This window comes from Scyliorhinus torazame, chromosome 2 (assembly GCF_047496885.1).
Source record: "Scyliorhinus torazame isolate Kashiwa2021f chromosome 2, sScyTor2.1, whole genome shotgun sequence".
Taxonomy (NCBI): domain Eukaryota; kingdom Metazoa; phylum Chordata; class Chondrichthyes; order Carcharhiniformes; family Scyliorhinidae; genus Scyliorhinus; species Scyliorhinus torazame.
The window spans coordinates 189021248-189044856 of NC_092708.1; the positions used below are offsets into that span (position 1 = coordinate 189021248).

General features: G+C 51.7%; 1 protein-coding gene across 4 annotated transcripts in view; it reads left to right on the forward strand.

The window, feature by feature from the left end:
- LOC140394342 (CASP8 and FADD-like apoptosis regulator) overlaps nucleotides 1-23609 on the forward strand; it is an 80721-nt gene that overhangs the window by 5792 nt on the left and 51320 nt on the right. For all 4 annotated transcript variants that reach the window (XM_072481557.1, XM_072481544.1, XM_072481562.1 and 1 more), the window contains exons 4-5: nucleotides 4531-4636; nucleotides 14892-15033. In XM_072481557.1, the coding sequence (XP_072337658.1) occupies nucleotides 4531-4636; nucleotides 14892-15033 (248 nt within the window). The remainder of the gene's footprint in view (nucleotides 1-4530; nucleotides 4637-14891; nucleotides 15034-23609) is intronic.

A 23609-nucleotide genomic window follows, 5' to 3' on the forward strand; every position in this document is an offset into this window, starting at 1 on the left:
CATTGACCGTGGCTGTTTGGGCTCCCTGAGCAAAGGGAGTGGCGCCGATGTTTCTGTATCTGTTACCTGAGTACAGGTGTTTTGTTCTGGGGAAATGGGCCTTTAGAATGCAAAGTAGCTGGGGGTTTTGATAGCGTCTAGTTATGAGTTGCCAGTATACATAAGCTCTGAGCATCTGAGTCCTGGGTTGACCATATTTCCCATGGTCTTTTGCAGGTGGCCATATTTCCCGGGATCCTTTGTAAGTGGCCATCCCAGATGGCTACACTTCGGGTAAGCATTCTCCAAGGCGGCCTTAAGGACGCGCGACAACGCAGAATCGCCGAGCAGGAACTTATAGCCAAGTTCCTTGGATTCATGTCGCATCATGTCGCAAGGATGTCAGGCAGGCTTTCAGGGAGCTAGGATGGAAGCTCAGAACTAGAACAAACAGAGTTGTTATCTCTGGGTTGTTGCCCGTGCCACGTGATAGTGAGATGAGGAATAGGGAGAGAGAGCATTTAAACACGTGGCTACAGGGCTGGTGCAGGCGGGAGGGATTCAGATTTTTGGATAACTGGGGCTCTTTCTGGGGAAGGTGGGACCTCTACAGACAGGATGGTCTACATCTGAACCTGAGGGGCACAAATATCCTGGGGGGGAGATTTGTTAGTGCTCTTTGGGGGGGTTTAAACTAATGCAGCAGGGGCATGGGAACCTGGATTGTAGTTTTAGGGTAAGGGAGAATGAGAGTATAGAGGTCAGGAGCACAGATTTGACGTCGCAGGAGGGGGCCAGTGTTCAGGTAGGTGGTTTGAAGTGTGTCTACTTCAATGCCAGGAGTATACGAAACAAGGTAGGGGAACTGGCAGCATGGGTTGGTACCTGGGACTTCGATGTTGTGGCCATTTCGGAGACATGGATAGAGCAGGGACAGGAATGGATGTTGCAGGTTCCGGGGTTTAGGTGTTTTAGTAAGCTCAGAGAAGGAGGCAAAAGAGGGGGAGGTGTGGCGCTGCTAGTCAAGAGCAGTATTACGGTGGCGGAGAGGATGCTAGATGGGGACTCTTCTTCCGAGGTAGTATGGGCTGAAGTTAGAAACAGGAAAGGAGAGGTCACCCTGTTGGGAGTTTTTTATAGGCCTCCTAATAGTTCTAGGGATGTAGAGGAAAGGATGGTGAAGATGATTCTGGATATGAGCGAAAGTAACAGGGTAGTTATTATGGGAGACTTTAACTTTCCAAATATTGACTGGAAAAGATGTAGTTCGAGTACAATAGATGGGTCGTTTTTTGTACAGTGTATGCAGGAGGGTTTCCTGAAACAATATGTTGACAGGCCAACAAGAGGCGAGGCCACGTTGGATTTGGTTTTGGGTAATGAACCAGGCCAGGTGTTGGATTTGGAGGTAGGAGAGCACTTTGGGGACAGTGACCACAATTCGGTGACGTTTACGTTAATGATGGAAAGGGATAAGTATACACCGCAGGGCAACAGTTATAGCTGGGGGAAGGGCAATTATGAGGCCATTAGACGTGACTTGGGGGTGATAAGGTGGAGAAGTAGGCTGCAAGTGTTGGGCACACTGGATAAGTGGGGCTTGTTCAAGGATCAGCTACTGCGTGTTCTTGATAAGTATGTACCGGTCAGACAGGGAGGAAGGCGTCGAGCGAGGGAACCGTGGTTTACCAAGGAAGTGGAATCTCTTGTTAAGAGGAAGAAGGAGGCCTATGTGAAGATGAAGTGTGAAGTTTCGGTTGGGGCGATGGATAGTTACAAGGTAGCGAGGAAGGATCTAAAGAGAGAGCTAAGACGAGCAAGGAGGGGACATGAGAAGTATTTGGCAGGAAGGATCAAGGAAAACCCAAAAGCTTTCTATAGGTATGTCAGGAATAAGCGAATGACTAGGGAAAGAGTAGGACCAGTCAAGGACAGGGATGGGAAATTGTGTGTGGAGTCTGAAGAGATAGGCAAGATACTAGATGAATATTTTTTGTCAGTATTCACTCAGGAAAAAGATAATGTTGTGGAGGAGAATGCTGAGCCCCAGGCTAATAGAATAGATGGCATTGTGGTACGTAGGGAAGAGGTGTTGGCAATTCTGGACAGGCTGAAAATAGATAAGTCCCTGGGACCTGATGGGATTTATCCTAGGATTCTCTGGGAGGCCAGGGAAGAGATTGCTGGACCTTTGGCTTTGATTTTTATGTCATCATTGGCTACAGGAATAGTGCCAGAGGACTGGAGGACAGCAAATGTGGTCCCTTTGTTCAAAAAGGGGAGCAGAGACAACCCCGGCAACTATAGACCGGTGAGCCTCACGTCTGTAGTGGGTAAAGTCTTGGAGGGGATTATAAGAGACAAGATTTATAATCATCTAGATAGGAATAATATGATCAGGGATAGTCAGCATGGCTTTGTGAAGGGTAGGTCATGCCTCACAAACCTTATTGAGTTCTTTGAGAAGGTGACTGAACAGGTAGACGAGGGTAGAGCAGTTGATGTGGTGTATATGGATTTCAGCAAAGCGTTTGATAAGGTTCCCCACGGTAGGCTATTGCAAAAAATACGGAGGCTGGGGATTGAGGGTGATTTAGAGATGTGGATCAGAAATTGGCTAGCTGAAAGAAGACAGAGGGTGGTGGTTGATGGGAAATATTCAGAATGGAGTACAGTCACAAGTGGAGTACCACAAGGATCTGTTCTGGGGCCATTGCTGTTTGTCATTTTTATCAATGACCTAGAGGAAGGCGCAGAAGGGTGGATGAGTAAATTTGCAGACGATACTAAAGTCGGTGGTGTTGTCGATAGTGTGGAAGGATGTAGCAGGTTACAGAGGGATATAGATAAGCTGCAGAGCTGGGCTGAGAGGTGGCAAATGGAGTTTAATGTAGAGAAGTGTGAGGTGATTCACTTTGGAAGGAATAACAGGAATGCGGAATATTTGGCTAATGGTAAAGTTCTTGAAAGTGTGGATGAGCAGAGGGATCTAGGTGTCCATGTACATAGATCCCTGAAAGTTGCCACCCAGGTTGACAGGGTTGTGAAGAAGGCCTATGGAGTGTTGGCCTTTATTGGTAGAGGGATTGAGTTCCGGTGTCGGGAGGTCATGTTGCAGCTGTACAGAACTCTGGTACGGCAACATTTGGAGTATTGCGTACAGTTCTGGTCACCGCATTATAGGAAGGACGTGGAGGCTTTGGAGCGGGTGCAGAGGAGATTTACCAGGATGTTGCCTGGTATGGAGGGAAAATCTGATGAGGAAAGGCTGATGGACTTGAGGTTGTTTTCGTTGGAGAGAAGAAGGTTAAGGGGAAACTTAATAGAGGCATACAAAATGATCAGGGGGTTGGATAGGGTGGACAGTGAGAGCCTTCTCCCGCGGATGGATATGGCTGGAACGAGGGGACATAACTTTAAACTGAGGGGTAATAGATATAGGACAGAGGTCAGAGGTAGGTTCTTTACGCAAAGAGTAGTGAGGCCGTGGAATGCCCTACCTGCTACAGTAGTGAACTCGCCAACATTGAGGGCATTTAAAAGTTTATTGGATAAACATATGGATGATAATGGCATAGTGTAGGTTAGATGGCTTTTGTTTTGGTGCAACATCGTGGGCCGAAGGGCCTGTACTGCGCTGTATTGTTCTATGTTCTATTACATTCATGCCTGGGCTTGTAAAATCCTACCAACTGTCCTGGCTTGAGACAATTCACACCTCTTTAACCAGTGATTATTCCTCTCTGTAGTTGCTCTGTCTGGACCTGTAAAGATTTTATTACCTGCAAAAACTCGCATTCAAAGTATCTTCTTGCATCTTTGACTTTGTCTGTTTCTGGAACCCACCTCTTCATTCACCTGAGGAAGGAACTGTGCTTCGAAAGCGAGTGATTCGAAACAAACCTGTTGGACTTTAACCTGGTGTTCTAAGACTTGTTACAATGGAATATGAGCCTTGTATGTGCAATCTTTCCTCATAATTTAACCATTTTCGCAGTGGTGTGACTGGTGAATCTGTAAGGCACTCCTTTCGATGCCATTACATATTTCTACAGTGTTTGAAACTAACCACAGTATTCTGACCAAGGCTCTAATATCTGTAACAGAACTTGCACCCCTTTATATTTCTGCCCCCTTTCGTAGAATCAGAGAATCCCTACAGTTCAGAAGGAAGCTATTCAGTCCCATTGAGTCTGGATCGACCTACCCATGCTCACGGCCCCACCCTAACACCATATCCCCACCTAACCTTTCAACACTAATGGGCAATTTATCATGGCCAATCCACCTAACCACATCTTTGGACAATGGGAGGAAACCCAAGCACCCGGAGGAAACCCACGCAGACACAGAGAACGTGCAAACTCTACACAGACAGTCACCCAAGGCCGTAATTGAACCTGGTGCTACGAGGCAGCAGTGCTAACCGCTGTGCCACCGTGCCACCTTTCTATTACCTATTTAATTATTTTAGGGATTCAGGACAATGGACTGTTGATGTGTTCAGGGAAACTAATTGATGCTTTTTATCCCTGTCTCCCTTTAACATAGGCAGTTGTTGGTGGACATCAGTGAAAATCTCTCTCAAGAAGATTTGCAATCTATTTTCTTTATATTACGCTGTCAAATACCGAAAGGTCACCAGGAAGCAATGAAGGTAATTTGAATATTATAGTGGTTCTGCCCTGGGCTCGAGCCCATGGATTGTAGGTGCAGGCTTCAGCTTGTTAAAGGGGAAGATAATGTTTTGTGTGCCAAGTTTGCCCATGCAAACATTGTAAACCGCAGCGTCCCTTCATTAACACAGCCGATGGCTTTTCTTCTCAAATTCATACCGCAGAACAAGGAATTGCAGCTGGGCAGCATCTTAACATCACTCTCAGCAATGCCCCAGATGAGCTGCAGTCAAGTCAGAGCGATTGGATAACTGAATGCTGCAGTCATTTTTCTGCACTGCAAGATCCCAAAGACACACTTGTATAAAAATGAAGGCCATCTAATCTGCAGCAGGAAAACATGTATTGTTGGCACCATCTGGAACCTCTTTGAAAGTCCAAATACGCAGCATCCATGATATTGCCATTTTCCATAAAACCTCTCGCGCTGCTGACTTTGTATCCGAGAACTAGATCCAGCATTTGATTCACCATTTGTTGGATTTAAAATATCCCGATTCAGAGAACCATCCTGAACACATTCCTTTCTCACAGTCGTTCATCCTTACACTCTCTCTTTCTTAATCTAATTTTCCCATCTCATAGCACCAGTTTTAAAAAAATTATTGCGGAGGATGTGTGCGTTGCTGTCCTGGAATTCCCCATCCCTGAGTACCCTTTTTTTTAAATAAAATATTTTATTGAAAATTTTTGGTCAACCAACACAGTACATTGTGCATCCTTTACACAATATTATAACAACACAAATAACAATGACCTATTTTATAAACAAAAAATCAATAAATAATAAATAACAAAAATGAAAACTAACCCTAATTGGCAACTGCCTTATCACAAGTAACACTCCAAAAATATAATTTAACAGTCCAATATATAATTATCTGTAGCAACGACCTATACATATTATACAGTATATATTAACAACCCTGAGAGTCCTTATGGATCCTCCACCCCCCCCCCCCCCCCCCCCCCCCCCCCATCCTGGGCTGCTGCTGCCTTCTTTTTTCCATTCCATCTATCTTTCTGCGAGGTATTCGACGAACGGTTGCCTCCGCCTGGTGAACCCTTGAGCCGACCCCCTTAGAACAAACTTAATCCGCTCTAGCTTTATAAACCCTGCCATGTCATTTATCCAGGTCTCCACCCCCAGGGGCTTGGCTTCTTTCCACATTAGCAATATCCTGCGCCGGGCTACTAGGGACGCAAAGGCCAAAACATCGGCCTCTCTCGCCTCCTGCACTCCCGGCTCTTGTGCAACCCCAAATATAGCCAACCCCCAGCTTGGTTCGACCCGGACCCCCACCCCAAAAAATTTACTGAGCTGTGCTCCAGTCATATGCGCCCTGCGTAATACCTTAAACTGAATCAGGCTTAGCCTGGCACACGAGGACGACGAGTTTACCCTGCTTAGGGCATCGGCCCACAGCCCCTCCTCGATCTCCCCCAGCTCTTCTTCCCATTTCCCTTTTAGTTCATCTACCATAGTCTCCCCTTCGTCCCTCATTTCCCTATATGTATCTGACACCTTACCATCCCCCACCCATGTCTTTGAGATCACTCTGTCCTGCACCTCTTATGTCGGGAGCTGCGCGAATTCCCTCACCAGTTGCCTCGCAAAAGCCCTCAGTTGCATATACCTGAATGCATTCCCTTGGGGCAACCCATATTTCTCGGTCAGCGCTCCCAGACTCGCAAACTTCCCATCCATAAACAGATCTTTCAGTTGCGTTATTCCTGCTCTTTGCCACATTCCATATCCCCCATCCATTCCCCCCCGGGGCAAACCTATGGTTGTTTCTTATCGGGGACCCCCCCAAGGCTCCAGTCTTTCCCCTATGCCGTCTCCACTGTCCCCAAATCTTCAGTGTAGCCACCACCACCGGGCTTGTGGTGTAGTTCCTCGGTGAGAACGGCAATGGGGCTGTCACCATAGCCTGTAGGCTAGTCCCCCGACAGGACGCCCTCTCTAATCTCTTCCACGCCGCTCCCTCCTCCTCTCCCATCCACTTACTCACCATTGAAATATTAGCGGCCCAATAATACTCACTTAGGCTCGGTAGTGCCAGCCCCCCCCTATCCCTGCTACGCTGTAAGAATCCCTTCCTCACTCTCGGGGTCTTCCCGGCCCACACAAAACCCATGATGCTCTTTTCAATCCTTTTAAAAAAAGCCTTCGTGATCACCACCGGGAGGCACTGAAACACAAAGAGGAATCTCGGGAGGACCACCATCTTAACCGCCTGCACTCTCTCTGCCAGTGACAGGGATACCATATCCCATCTCTTGAAATCCTCCTCCATTTATTCCACCAACCACGTTAAATTTAACCTATGCAATGTGCCCCAATTCTTGGCTATCTGGATCCCCAGGTAACGAAAGTCCCTTGTTACTTTCCTCAACGGTAGGTCCTCTATTTCTCTACTCTGCTCTCCTGGATGCACCACAAACAACTCACTTTTCCCCATGTTCAATTTATACCCTGAAAAATCCCCAAACTCCCCAAGTATCCGCATTATTTCTGGCATCCCCTCCGTCGGGTCTGCCACATATAGTAACAAATCGTCCGCATACAAAGATACCCGGTGTTCTTCTCCTCCTCTAAGTACTCCCCTCCACTTCTTGGAACCCCTCAACGCTATCGCCAGGGGCTCAATCGCCAGTGCAAACAATAATGGGGACAGAGGGCATCCCTGCCTTGTCCCTCTATGGAGCCGAAAATATGCAGATCCCCGTCCATTCGTGACCACGCTCGCCATCGGGGCCCTATACAACAGCTGCACCCATTTAACATACCCATCTCCAAAACCAAATCTCCTCAACACCTCCCACAAATAATCCCACTCCACTCTATCAAATGCTTTCTCGGCATCCATCGCCACTACTATCTCCGTTTTCCCCCTCTGGTGGGGGCATCATCATTACCCCTAACAGCCTCCGTATATTCGTGTTCAGCTGTCTCCCCTTCACAAACCCAGTTTGGTCCTCGTGGACCACCCCCGGGACACATTCCTCTATTCTCATTGCCATTACCTTGGCCAGGATCTTGGCATCTACATTTAGGAGGGAAATAGGTCTATAGGACCCGCATTGTAGCGGGTCCTTTTCCTTCTTTAAGAGAAGCGATATCGTTGCTTCAGACATAGTGGGGGCAGTTGTCCCCTTTCCTTTGCCTCATTAAAGGTCCTCGTCAATACCGGGGCGAGCAAGTCCACATATTTTCTATAGAATTCGACTGGGAATCCATCCGGTCCCGGGGCCTTTCCCGCCTGCATGCTCCTAATTCCTTTCACCACTTCTTCTACCTCGATCTGTGCTCCCAGTCCCACCCTTTCCTGCTCTTCCACCTTGGGAAATTCCAGCCGATCCAAAAAGCCCATCATTCTCTCCCTCCCATCCGGGGGTTGAGCTTCATATAATTTTTTATAAAATGTCTTGAACACTCCATTCACTCTCTCCGCTCCCCGCTTCATCTCTCCTTCCTCATCCCTCACTCCCCCTATTTCCCTCGCTGCTCACCTTTTCCTCAATTGGTGTGCCAGCAACCTGGTCGCCTTCTCCCCATATTCGTACTGTACACCCTGTGCCTTCCTCCACTGTGCCTCTGCAGTACCCGTTGTCAGCAAGTCAAATTCTACGTGTAACCTTTGCCTTTCCCTGTACAGTCCCTCCTCCGGTGCCTCCGCATATTGCCTGTCCACCCTCAGAAGTTCTTGCAGCAACCGCTCCCGTTCCCTACTCTCCTGCTTTCCTTTATGTGCCCTTATTGATATCAGCTCCCCTCTAACCACTGCCTTCAGCGCCTCCCAGACCACTCCCACCTGGACCTCCCCATTATCATTGAGTTCCAAATACTTTTCAATGCACCCCCTCACCCTTAGACACACCCCTCATCTGCCATTAGTCCCATGTCCATTCTCCAGGGTGGGCGCCCTTCTGTTTCCTCCCCTATCTCCAAGTCCACCCAATGTGGAGCGTGATCCGAAATGGCTATAGCCGTATACTCCGTTCCCCTCACCTTCGGGATCAACGCCCTTCCCAAAACAAAAAAGTCTATTCGCGAATAGACTTTGTGGACATAGGAGAAAAACGAAAACTCCTTACTCCTAGGTCTGCTAAATCTCCACGGGTCTACTCCTCCCATCTGCTCCATAAAATCTTTAAGCACCTTGGCTGCTGCCGGCCTCCTTCCAGTCCTGGACCTCGACCTGTCCAGCCCTGGTTCCAACACCGTATTGAAATCTCCCCCATTACCAACTTTCCCACCTCTAGGTCCGGGATGCGTCCTAGCATACGCCTCATAAAATTGGCATCATCCCAGTTCGGGGCATATACGTTTACCAAAACCACCGTCTCCCCCTGTAGTTTGCCACTCACCATCACGTATCTGCCCCCGCTATCCGCCACTATAGTCTTTGCCTCAAACATTACCCACTTCCCCACTAATATAGCCACCCCCCTGTTTTTCGCATCGAGCCCCGAATGGAACACCTGCCCCACCCAACCTTTGCGTAGTCTCACCTGGTCTATCAGTTTCAAGTGCGTTTCCTGTAACATTACCACGTCTGCCTTAAGTTTCTTAAGGTGTGCGAGTACCCGTGCCCTCTTTATCGGCCCGTTCAGCCCTCTCACGTTCCACGTGATCAGCTGGGTTGGGGGGCTTTTTACCCCCCCCCCCATGTCGATTAGCCATCCCCTTTTTCCAGCTCCTCATCCGGTTCCCACGCAGCTGTGTCCCCCCAGGCGGTGCCCCCCCGCCCATCCCACCCCATACCAGCTCCCCCCTCTCCCCAGCAGCAGCAGCCCAATAATTCCACCCTCCCACCCCCCCCGCTAGATCCCCCACGAGCGTAGTTACACCCCCCATGTTGCTCCCAGAAGTCAGCAAACTCTGGCCGACCTCGGCTTCCCCCCGTGACCTCGGCTTGCACCGTGCGACGCCCCCTCCTTCCTGCTTCCCTATTCCCGCCATGATTATCATAGCGCGGGAGCCGAGCCCGCGCTTCCCCCTTGGCCCCGCCCCCAATGGCCAACGCCCCATCTCTTCCACCTCCTTTCCTCCCCCCACCACCTGTGGAAGAGAGAAAAGTTACCACATCGCAGGATTAATAACATAAAACTCCTCTTTCCCCCCTTTTTGCCCCCCTCTTCGCCCCCCATGCTCGCCCCACCACTTTGTTTCAAACTTTCTTTTTTTAATAACCCGCTCATTCCAATTTTTCTTCCACGATAAAAGTCCACGCCTCATCCGCCGTCTCAAAGTAGTGGTGCCTCCCTTGATATGTGACCCACAGTCTTGCCGGCTGCAGCATTCCGAATGTTATCTTCTTTTTGTAAAGCACCGCCTTGGCCCGATTAAAGCTCGCCCTCCTTCTCGCCACCTCCGCACTCCAGTCTTGGTATACGCGGATCACCGCGTTCTCCCACTTACTGCTCCGAGTTTTCTTTGCCCATCTAAGGACCATCTCTCTGTCCTTAAAACGGAGGAATCTCACCACTATGGCTCTAGGAATTTCTCCTGCTCTCGGTCCTCGCGCCATCACTCGGTATGCTCCCTCCACCTCCAGCGGACCCGCCGGGGCCTCCGCTCCCATTAACGAGTGCAGCATCGTGCTCACATATGCCCCGACGTCCGCTCCCTCCGCACCTTCAGGAAGACCAAGAATCCTTAGGTTGTTCCTCCTCGCGTTGTTCTCCAGCGCCTCCAGCCTTTCCACACATCGTTTATGGTGTGCCTCGTGCATCTCCATCTTCACCACCAGGCCCTGTATGTCGTCCTCATTCTCGGCAGCCTTTGCCTCCACGACCCGAAGCTCCCGCTCCTGGGTCTTTTGCTCCTCCTTTAGCCCTTCGATCGCCTGTAATATCGGGGCCAACAGCTCCTTCTTCAATTCCTTTTTGAGTTCTTCCACGCAGCGTTTCAAAAACTCATGTTGTTCAGGGCCCCATATTAAACTGCCACCTTCCGACGCCATCTTGGTTTTTGCTTGCCTTCCTTGCCGCTGCTCTAAAGGATCCACCGCAATCCGGCCACCTTCCTCTCCTTTTTCATCCGTATCCAGGGGGGATTCCCTTCTGGTTCACCGCATAGTACTTTTAGCCGTTAAAATTGCCGTTGGGGCTCTTATTAAGAGCCCAAAAGTCCGTTCCACCGGGAGCTGCCGAAACGTGCGACTCAGCTGGTCATCGCCGCACCCGGAAGTCAGCAAGTAACATTTGTGCCATACAAGTGCCAGGCAATATTCATCTCCAACAAGAGAGAATTTAACCATCACCTCTTGACATTCAATGGCATTACCATCACTGAATCCCCCACTATTAACATCCTGCAGGTTACCACTGACCAGAAACTGAACTGGGCCAGCCATATAAATACAGTGGCTACAAGAGCATGTTAGAGTCTAAGGATCCTGTGGTGAGTAACTCACCTCTTGACTCCCCAAAGCATATCCACCATCCACAAGGCACAAGTCAGGAGTATGATGGAATACTCCCCACTTGCTTGGATGAGTGCAGTTCCATCCACGCTCTAGAAGCTCAACACCTTACAGGACAAAGCAGCTTGCTTGATTGGCACTCCCTCCACCACCGACAAACAGTGGCAGCAGTGTATACTACCTACAAGATGCACCAAGGCTCCTTCGACAGCATCTTCCAACTCTACAACCACTACCTTCAAGGGCAGCAGATACATGGGAACACCACCACCACCTGAAAGTTCCCCTCCAAGCCACTCAGCCATCCTGATTTGGGAATATATCGCTGTTCCTTCATTGTCGCTGGGTCAAAATCCTGGAACTCCCTGCCTCACAGCACTGTGGATATACCTACACCACATGGACTGCCAAAAAGGCAGCTCGCCACCATATTTCAATGGGGCAGTGGTTGACTGAATTGAATTTGTCCTGCCATTTCGTGGCAGAAAGTACCAGGGTAATTTTCCACATTGCCAAGTAGAAGCCAGTATTGTTGGTTAGGGGCGTGCCTGGTTCAGAAGCATAAGTCTTCGGTAGTATTGACGGAATAGTGTCAGGGCCCATACAAAGCCCAAACTGCCTTTGCAGTACCAGTGCACTTAGCTGTTTCGTGGTATCATGTAAAATGAAAGAAGGCTGGCCTCAATGATGCTGGGGACTTCTGGAGGAGGCGAGATGGATCATCCACTCTGCATTTTTGGCTGAAGATTGTTACCAATGCTTCAGCCTTGCCTTTCACATTCACCTGCTGGAGTCCCCCATCATTGAGGAAGGAAATGTTTGTGGAGCCTTTTCCTCTGGTTAATTGTTGAATTGTCCACCACCATTCATAGCCAGATGTAGCAGAACAAAGATCTGTTTAGGGGTGATGTTAGAAAGCACTTCTTCACACAAAGAGCAGAGGAAATCTGGAACTCTCCTCCAATAAACAATGCTGGGGTCAGCTGAAAATTTCAAAATAGAGGTGATAGTGGGATGGATCGCTTAGCTCTGTCTAATGCATGTGACATGTGGATCAGTCATGACCATATTGAATTTTGGGGGCTGGTTAGCTCAGTTGGCTGAAAGTCTGGATAATGACTGTGTGGGTTCAATTCCTGTACCTGCTGAGGTTATCCATGAAAGCCTTCTCAATCTTGCCTCTTGACTGAGGTGGTGACCCCGAGGTTAAATCACCACCAGCCAGCTCTCTTAAAAGGGGAGAGCAGCCTTAAAATCCACAGAATCCTCACAGTGCAGAAGGAGGCCGTTCGGCCTATTGTGGACCCTCCAAAAGAGCACCCGACCTAGGCCCAGTCCCTGTAACCTTGCACATTGATCATGGCCAATCCACCTCACCTGCAAATCTTTGGATTGTGGGATGAACCAGAGCAACCGGAGGAAACCCACGCAGACACGGGGAGAGTGCAAACTCCACACAGACAGTCATTCAAGGCCGGAATTGAATCCGGGCCTGTGGTGCTGTGAGGCAGCAGTGCTAACCACTGTGTCGCCTATGGTCCTCTGGGACTATGGCGACTTTAATTGAATTGTGTAGCAGGCTCGAGGGGCTGTTAACCCTGCTCCGAGCTCTTATGAATACTTTAAACAAAATGTTTTAAACAAGGTTAAGTATTACGTTGAACGTACAGCACTGAAATAGTCCATTTGACCCAACTGCTGCACGCTGGTGACTTTGCTTCACGCCATTTCCTCCCGCCCTGTTAGCACTGCTGACTCACAGCGCTGAGGACCTGGGTTCGATCGTGGCCCCGGGTCACTGCCCATGTGGAGTTTGCACTTTCTTCCCATGTCTGCATGGCTTTCACCCCCTCAATGCAGAGATGTGCAGGGTAGGTGGATTGGCCAAGCTAAATTGCCCCTTAATTGGAAGAAAAAGAATTGGGCACTTTAAATTTATTAAAAAAAGATTTCCTCCCGCCCTGTTGCATCTCAACCAATTAGCATAATCTTCTCTTCCTTTCTCCCTCGTACACCTACTGTTGCGGGAGCTTCACACCTACAGTGTTCCTCACTCTCCAACTGATCAGACCACAGTTTAGGGTTTCAGTTCACAAACTTTGTTCCAGCTGTAGCAAGGAGCCAAGCATCCACTAGGTGACTTACCAGCTCCCCAATCGCAGAAAATACAAAGTAGTTATATCTTTTCTTATCTTTCAGGTAATTGACATACGCCAATCAAAACAATACATTTGTTGTGAAATTATCTATGTCCATTCACAACTAATAATTAGTATTACATAATGTATTACATTTGAGTATAATCACCAATCATAATCAAGGCACGTACGTAGTATAATATCGGCAAGCACCTGTCTGTCTCTACTTCTCTATTAGCTGCTAGGCATACATAAAATAAAGTGGGCAGCACGGTGGCGCAGTGGGTTAGCCCTGCTGCCTCACGGCGCCGAGGTCCCAGGTTCGATCCCAGCTCTGGGTCACTGTCTGTGTGGAGTTTGCACATTCTCCCTGAGTTTGTGTGGGTTTCACCCCACAACCCAAAGATGTGCAGTGTAGGTGGATTGGCCACGCTAAATTGTCCCTTAATTGGAAAAAATGAATTGGTAAGATTTAAAAAAAAACATAAGATTACGTGTATGCCTGAGCTTTGTACCTGTACTCCCATCCCATTGTCCGGTGTTCTGTGAGACCCATATGGGTAGCAGCTGCATACTTGTGTGACTATATCCTTGATGCAATTAAAAATCCTTGAATGCTTATCTGTTGCTGTGGCAACTGATTTCTGTCTGTGGGAATCCACCAACCACAGTGAGCAGTAGCCCAGTGTTAGCCACTTTGACAAAGAGTCATCAGACTCAAAACGTTAGCTCTTTCCTCTCCCTACAGATGCTGCCCAGACCTGCTGAGATTTTCCAGCATTTTCTCTTTCGCTAGCCTTTCAAGTTTCTTTTAAACGTGTAAGATTTTTAACCCTTTCAGCTCCCTTTAACCTATGTAGCTTCCACTTAACTGTTTCAATGCTATTGTGTCAACAGAGGGAATTGGACTGCTAGCAAGACTGTAAGAAAGATTGAACTTTGATGTTTGATGTCAACTTCACTCCATTCTCCTATCCTTTGATTCCCTTAATTCCCAAATCTGTTTCAATCTCAGTCTTGAATATACTCATCGACTGAGCATCCACAGTTCTGAGTAAAGAATTCCAAAGATTCACAACCCGCGAGTGAAGGAATTCCTCAATTCCGCCCAAAATAGCTAACCCTTTATCCTGAGACTATCCCTCTGTTTCTACCCTGCCATGCTCTTCCTGAATTATATACGTTTTAATGGCATCATCTCTTGTGCTGCGGGAGAGTTAGCACGGTAGCACAGTGATTGGCCCTGTTGCTTCACAGCGCTAAGGATCCGGGTTCGATCCCCGACTTGGGTCACTGTCTGTGTGGAGTCGGCAGGTTCCCCCTGTGTCTGCGTGGGTTTCCTCCGGGTGCTCCGGTTTCCTCCCACATGTCCCGAAAGATGTGCTTGTTAGTTGAATTGGACATTCTGAATTCTCCCTCAATGTACCTGAACCGGCGGTAGAGTGTGGCGACGAGGGGATTTTCACAGTAACATCATTGCGGTGTTAATGTAAGCCTACTTGTGAGAGTAATAAAGATTATTATAGAATCCGTTCGACACACCTCTCCTCACGGGCCTTTCAATCGTGTCCTGTGAATTGGGTTATGATTTGAGCGGGTTTCTCCTTGTTTACCACTCAACTTGGGATTTATTCCTGAGCTAATGGAAGGCTTTTATCTGTCAGACTTTCTTAGATTTAATCGTCGAACTGGAGAAACTCGCCAAGATTGATGTGAATAATTTGAAAGTGGTGGAGGATTGTCTGCAGACTATTGGGAGAATCGATCTGAGAAAGAAAATCTTAAAATACACTCAGATGCGTGAATGTGAGTAAGCACTTGGAAATGCACAATCAAAGGAGGATCAACACTGGGGGGGGGGGTAACAATGGGGAGGATGAACACTGGGGAGTGGGGTAACACTGGGGAGGATGAACACGGGGGAGTGGGTAACACTGGGGAGGATGAACACTGGGGAGTGGGGTAACACTGGGGAGGATGAACACTGGGGAGTGGGGTAACACTGGGGAGGATGAACACTGGGGAGTGGGGTAACACTGGGGAGGATGAACACTGGGGAGTGGGGTAACACTGGGGAGGATGAACACTAGGGGGTGGGGTAACACTGGGGAGGATGAACACGGGGGAGTGGGGTAACACTGGGGAGGATGAACACTGGGGGGTGGGGTAACACTGGGGAGGATGAACACGGGGGAGTGGGGTAACACCGGGGAGGATGAACACGGGGGAGTGGGGTAACATTGGGGAGGATGAACACGGGGGAGTGGGGTAACACTGGGGAGGATGAACACGGGGGAGTTGGGTAACACTGGGGAGGATGAACACGGGGGAGTGGGGTAACACTGGGGAGGATGAACATGGGGGAGTGGGGTAACACTGGGGAGGATGAACACGGGGGAGTGGGGTAACACTGGGGAGGATGAACACGGGGGAGTGGGGTAACACTGGGGAGAATGAACACTGGGGGATGGGGTAACACTGGGGAGGATGAACACTGGGGGGTGGGGTAACACTGGAGAGGATCAACACTGAGGAGTGGGGTAACACTGGGGAGGATGAACACTGGGGAGTGGGGTAACACTGGGGAGAATGAACACTGGGGAGTGGGGTAACACTGGAGAGTGGGGTAACACTGGGGAGTGGGGTAACACTGGAGAGTGGGGTAACACTGGAGAGTGGGGTAACACTGGAGAGTGGGGTAACACTGGGGAGTGGGGTAACCTGGGGAGTGGGGTAACACTGGGGAGTGGGGTAACACTGGGGAGTGGGGTAACACTGGGGAGTGGGGTAACACTGGGGAGGATGAACACTGGGGAGTGGAGTAACACTGGGGAGAATGAACACTGGGGAGTGGAGTAACACTGGGGAGGATGAACACTGAGGAGGATGAACACTGGGAAGTGGGGTAACACTGGGGAGGATGAACACTGAGGAGTGGGGTAACACTGGGGAGGATGAACACTGGGGAGTGGATTAACACTGGGGAGGATGAACACTGGGAAGTGGGGTAACACTGGGGAGTGGGGTAGCACTGGGGGGATGAACACTGGGGAGTGGGGCAACATTGGGGAATGGGGTAACATTGGGGAGTGGGGCAACACTGGGGAGTGGGGTAACACGGGGAAGTGGGGTAACACTGGGGAGTGGGGTAGCACTGAGGGGATTAACATAGAACATAGAAAATACAGCACAGAACAGGCCCTTCGGCCCACGATGTTGTGCCGAACCTTTGTCCTAGATTAATCATAGATTATCATTGAATCTACAGTGCAGAAGGAGGCCACTCGACCCCCTGAGTCTGCACCAGCTCTTGGAAAGAGCACCCTACCCAAACTCAACACCTCTACCCAACACCAAAGGCAATTTGGACATTAAGGGCAATTTATCATTGGCCAATTCACCTAACCCGCACATCTTTGGACTGTGGGAGGAAACCGGAGCACCCGGAGGAAACCCACGCAGACACGGGGAGGACGTGCAGACTCCGCACAGACAATGACCCAAGCCGGAATCGAACCTGGGACTACTGGGGAGTGGGGTAACACTGGGGAGGATGAAAACTGGGGGGTGGGGTAACACTGGGGAGGATGAACTCTGGGGGGTGGGGTAACACTGGGGAGGATGAACACTGGGGAGTGGGGTAACACTGGGGAGTGGGGTAACACTGGGGAGGATGAACACTGGGGAGTGGGGTAACACTGGGGAGGATGAACACTGGGGAGTGGGGTAACACTGGGGAGGATGAACACGGGAGTGGGGTAACACTGGGGAGAATGAACACTGGGGGATGGATAACACTGGGGAGGATGAACACTGGGGATTGGGGTAACACTGGGGAGAATGAACACTAGGGAGAATGAACACTGGGGAGTGGGGCAAAACTGGGAGAATGAACACTGGGGAGTGGGGTAACACTGGGGAGTGAGGTAACACTGGGGAGTGGGGCAAAATTGGGAGTATTAATACTGGGGAGTGGGGTTACACTTGGGAGTAACACTGGGAGAATGAATACTGAGGAGTGGGGTAACACTGGGGAGAATGAACACCGGGGAGTGGGGTAACACTGGGGAGTGGGGTAACACTGGGGAGGATGAACACTGGGGAGTGGGGTAACACTGGGTAGGATGAACACTGGGGAGTGGAGTAACACTGGGGAGAATGAACACTGGGGAGTGGGGTAACACTGGGGAGGATGAACACTGGGGAGTGGGGTAACACAGGGGAGGATGAACACTGGGGAGTGGGGTAACACTGGGGAGTGGGGTAACACTGGGGAGGATGCGCACTGGGGAGTGGGGTAACACTGGGGAGAATGAACACTGAGGAGTGGGGTAACACTGGGGAGGATGAACACTGGGGAGTGGGGTAACACTGGGGAGGATGAACACGGGGGAGTGGGGTAACACTGGGGAGGATGAACACTGGGGGGTGGGGTAACACTGGGGAGGATGAACACTGGGGAGTGGGGTAACACTGGGGAGGATGAACACTGGGGGGTGGGGTTACACTGGGGAGGATGAACACGGGGGTGGGGTAACACTGGGGAGGATGAACACTGGGAAGTAGGGTAACACTGGGGAGGATGAACACTGGCGGGTGGGGTAACACTGGGGAGGATGAACACTGGGGGGTGGGGTAACACTGGGGAGGATGAACACTGGGAAGTGGGTAACACTGGGGAGGATGAACACGGGGGAGTGGGGTAACACTGGGGAGTGGGGTAACACTGGGGAGGATGAACACTGGGGGGTGGGGTAACACTGGGGAGGATGAACACTGGAAAGTGGGTAACACTAAGGAGGATGAACACGGGGGAGTGGGGTAACACTGGGGACTGGGGTAACACTGGGGAGGATGAACACTGGGAAGTGGGGCAACACTGGGGAGGATGAACACTGGGTGGTGGGGTAACACTGGGGAGGATGAACACTGGGAAGTGGGGTAACACTGGGGAGGATGAACACTGGGGGGTGGGGTAACACTGGGGAGGATGAACACTGGGGAGTGGGGTAACACTGGGGAGGATGAACACTGGGGAGAGGGGTAACACTGGGGAGAATGAACACTGGGGGATGGGTAACACTGGGAGGATGAACACCGGAGCGGGGTAACACTGGGGAGAATGAACACTGGGAAGTGGGTAACACTGGGGGGTGGGGTAACACTGGCGCGGGGTAACACTGGGAGGATGAACACTGGGGAGTGGGGTAACACTGGGGAGGATGAACACTGGGGAGTGGGGTAACACTGGGGAGAATGAACACTGGGTAGTGGGGTAACACTGGGGAGTGGTTAACACTGGGGAGTGAGGTAACACTGGGGAGTAACACTGGGAGAATGAATACTGGGGAGTGGGGTAACACTGGGGAGAATGAACACCGGGGAGTGGGGTAACACTGGGGAGAATGAACACTGGGGAGTGGGGTAACACTGGGGAGTGGGGTAACACTGGGGAGTGGGGTAACACTGGGGAGTGGGGTAACACTGGGGAGGATGAACACTGGGGAGTGGGGTAACACTGGGGAGGATGAACACTGGGGAGGATGAACACTGGGGAGTGGGGTAACACTGGGGAGGATGAACACTGGGGAGGATGAACACTGGGGAGTGGGGTAACACTGGGGAGGATGAACACTGGGGAGTGGGGTAACACTGGGGAGGATGCGCACTGGGGAGTGGGGTAACACTGGGGAGGATGAACACTGGGGAGGATGAACACGGGAGTGGGGTAACACTGGGGAGGATGAACACTGGCGGGTGGGGTAACACTGCGGAGAATGAACACTGAGGAGTGGGGTAACACTGGGGACGATGAACACTGAGGAGGATGAACACTTGGAAGTGGGGTAACACTGGGGAGGATGAACACTGAGGAGTGGGGTAACACTGGGGAGGATGAACACTGGGGAGTGGATTAACACTGGGGAGGATGAACACTGGGAAGTGGGGTAACACTGGGGAGTGGGGTAGCACTGGGGGGATGAACACTGGGGAGTGGGGCAACAATGGGGAGTGGGGTAACATTGGGGAGTGGGGCAACACTGGGGAGTGGGGTAACACTGGGGGGATGAACACTGGAGAGTGGGGTAACACTGGGAAGTGGGGTAACACTGGGGAGTGGGGTAGCACTGAGGGGATTAACACTGGGGAATGGGGTAACACTGGGGAGTGGGTAACACTGGGGAGGATGAACACTGGGGAGTGGGTAACACTGTGGAGGATGAACACGGGGGAATGGGGTAACACTGGGGGGTGGGGTAACACTGGGGAGGATGAACACTGGGAAGTGGGTAACACTGGGGAGGATGAACACGGGGGAGTGGGGTAACACTGGGGAGTGGGGTAACACTGGGGAGGATGAACACTGGGGGGTGGGGTAACACTGGGGAGGATGAACACTGGGAAGTGGGTAACACTGGGAGGATGAACACGGGGGAGTGGGGTAACACTGGGGAGTGGGGTAACTGGGGAGGATGAACACTGGGAAGTGGGGTAACACTGGGGAGGATGAACACTGGGGGGTGGGGTAACACTGGGGAGGATGAACACTGGGAAGTGGGGTAACACTGGGGAGGATGAACACTGGGGGGTGGGGTAACACTGGGGAGGATGAACACTGGGGACTGGGGTAACACTGGGGAGGATGAACACTGGGGAGTGGGGTAACACTGGGGAGGATGAACACTGGGGAGAGGGGTAACACTGGGGAGAATGAACACTGGGGGATGGGTAACACTTGGAGGATGAACACGGGAGTGGGGTAACACTGGGGAGAATGAACACTGGGAAGTGGGGTAACACTGGGGGGTGGGGTAACACTGGCGCGGGGTAACACTGGGGAGGATGAACACTGGGGAGTGGGTTAACACTGGAGAGGATGAACACTGGGGAGTGGGGTAACACTGGGGAGAATGAACACTGGGGAGAATGAACACTGGGGAGTGGGATAACACTGGGGAGTGGTTAACACTGGGGAGAATGAACACTGGGGAGTGGGTAACACTGGGGAGTGAGGTAACACTGGGGAGTAACACTGGGAGAATTAATACTGGGGAGTGGGGTAACACTGAGGAGAATGAACACCGGGGAGTGGGGTAACACTGGAGAGAATGAACACTGGGGAGTGGGGTAACACTGGGGAGTGGGGTAACACTGGGGAGTGGGGTAACACTGGGGAGTGGGGTAACACTGGGGAGGATGAACACTGGGGAGTGGAGTAACACTGGGGAGAATGAACACTGGGGAGTGGGGTAACACTGGGGAGGATGAACACGGGAGTGGGGTAACACTGGGGAGAATGAACACTGGGGAGGATGAACACTGGGGAGTGGGGTAACACTGGGGAGGATGAACACTGGGGAGTGGGGTAACACTGGGGAGGATGCGCACTGGGGAGTGGGGTAACACTGGGGAGGATGAACACTGGGGAGGATGAACACGGGAGTGGGGTAACACTGGGGAGGATGAACACTGGCGGGTGGGGTAACACTGGGGAGAATGAACACTGAGGAGTGGGGTAACACTGGGGAGGATGAACACTGAGGAGGATGAACACTGGGAAGTGGGGTAACACTGGGGAGGATGAACACTGAGGAGTGGGGTAACACTGGGGAGGATGAACACTGGGGAGTGGATTAACACTGGGGAGGATGAACACTGGGAAGTGGGGTAACACTGGGGAGTGGGGTAGCACTGGGGGGATGAACACTGGGGAGTGGGGCAACATTGGGGAGGATGAACACTGGGGAGTGGGGCAATATTGGGGAGTGGGGTAACATTGGAGAGTGGGGCAACACTGGGGAGTGGGGTAACACTGAGGAGAATGAACACCGGGGAGTGGGGTAACACTGGAGAGAATGAACACTGGGGAGTGGGGTAACACTGGGGAGTGGGGTAACACTGGGGAGTGGGGTAACACTGGGGAGTGGGGTAACACTGGGGAGGATGAACACTGGGGAGTGGGGTAACACTGGGGAGGATGAACACTGGGGAGGATGAACACTGGGGAGTGGGGTAACACTGGGGAGGATGAACACTGGGGAGGATGAACACTGGGGAGTGGGGTAACACTGGGGAGGATGAACACTGGGGAGTGGGGTAACACTGGGGAGGATGCGCACTGGGGAGTGGGGTAACACTGGGGAGGATGAACACTGGGGAGGATGAACACGGGAGTGGGGTAACACTGGGGAGGATGAACACTGGCGGGTGGGGTAACACTGGGGAGAATGAACACTGAGGAGTGGGGTAACACTGGGGACGATGAACACTGAGGAGGATGAACACTTGGAAGTGGGGTAACACTGGGGAGGATGAACACTGAGGAGTGGGGTAACACTGGGGAGGATGAACACTGGGGAGTGGATTAACACTGGGGAGGATGAACACTGGGAAGTGGGGTAACACTGGGGAGTGGGGTAGCACTGGGGGGATGAACACTGGGGAGTGGGGCAACAATGGGGAGTGGGGTAACATTGGGGAGTGGGGCAACACTGGGGAGTGGGGTAACACTGGGGGGATGAACACTGGAGAGTGGGGTAACACTGGGAAGTGGGGTAACACTGGGGAGTGGGGTAGCACTGAGGGGATTAACACTGGGGAATGGGGTAACACTGGGGAGTGGGTAACACTGGGGAGGATGAACACTGGGGAGTGGGTAACACTGTGGAGGATGAACACGGGGGAATGGGGTAACACTGGGGGGTGGGGTAACACTGGGGAGGATGAACACTGGGAAGTGGGTAACACTGGGGAGGATGAACACGGGGGAGTGGGGTAACACTGGGGAGTGGGGTAACACTGGGGAGGATGAACACTGGGGGGTGGGGTAACACTGGGGAGGATGAACACTGGGAAGTGGGTAACACTGGGAGGATGAACACGGGGGAGTGGGGTAACACTGGGGAGTGGGGTAACACTGAGGAGGATGAACACTGGGAAGTGGGGTAACACTGGGGAGGATGAACACTGGGGGGTGGGGTAACACTGGGGAGGATGAACACTGGGAAGTGGGGTAACACTGGGGAGGATGAACACTGGGGGGTGGGGTAACACTGGGGAGGATGAACACTGGGGACTGGGGTAACACTGGGGAGGATGAACACTGGGGAGTGGGGTAACACTGGGGAGGATGAACACTGGGGAGAGGGGTAACACTGGGGAGAATGAACACTGGGGGATGGGTAACACTTGGAGGATGAACACGGGAGTGGGGTAACACTGGGGAGAATGAACACTGGGAAGTGGGGTAACACTGGGGGGTGGGGTAACACTGGCGCGGGGTAACACTGGGAGGATGAACACTGGGGAGTGGGTTAACACTGGAGAGGATGAACACTGGGGAGTGGGGTAACACTGGGGAGAATGAACACTGGGGAGAATGAACACTGGGGAGTGGGATAACACTGGGGAGTGGTTAACACTGGGGAGAATGAACACTGGGGAGTGGGTAACACTGGGGAGTGAGGTAACACTGGGGAGTAACACTGGGAGAATGAATACTGGGGAGTGGGGTAACACTGAGGAGAATGAACACCGGGGAGTGGGGTAACACTGGAGAGAATGAACACTGGGGAGTGGGGTAACACTGGGGAGTGGGGTAACACTGGGGAGTGGGGTAACACTGGGGAGTGGGGTAACACTGGGGAGGATGAACACTGGGGAGTGGGGTAACACTGGGGAGAATGAACACTGGGGAGTGGGGTAACACTGGGGAGGATGAACACGGGAGTGGGGTAACACTGGGGAGAATGAACACTGGGGAGGATGAACACTGGGGAGTGGGGTAACACTGGGGAGGATGAACACTGGGGAGTGGGGTAACACTGGGGAGGATGCGCACTGGGGAGTGGGGTAACACTGGGGAGGATGAACACTGGGGAGAATGAACACGGGAGTGGGGTAACACTGGGGAGGATGAACACTGGCGGGTGGGGTAACACTGGGGAGAATGAACACTGAGGAGTGGGGTAACACTGGGGAGGATGAACACTGAGGAGGATGAACACTGGGAAGTGGGGTAACACTGGGGAGGATGAACACTGAGGAGTGGGGTAACACTGGGGAGGATGAACACTGGGGAGTGGATTAACACTGGGGAGGATGAACACTGGGAAGTGGGGTAACACTGGGGAGTGGGGTAGCACTGGGGGGATGAACACTGGGGAGTGGGGCAACATTGGGGAGGATGAACACTGGGGAGTGGGGCAATATTGGGGAGTGGGGTAACATTGGAGAGTGGGGCAACACTGGGGAGTGGGGTAACACTGGGGGGATGAACACTGGAGAGTGGGGTAACACTGGGAAGTGGGGTAACACTGGGGAGAGGGGTAGCACTGAGGGGATTAACACTGGGGAATGGGGTAACACTGGGGAGTGGGTAA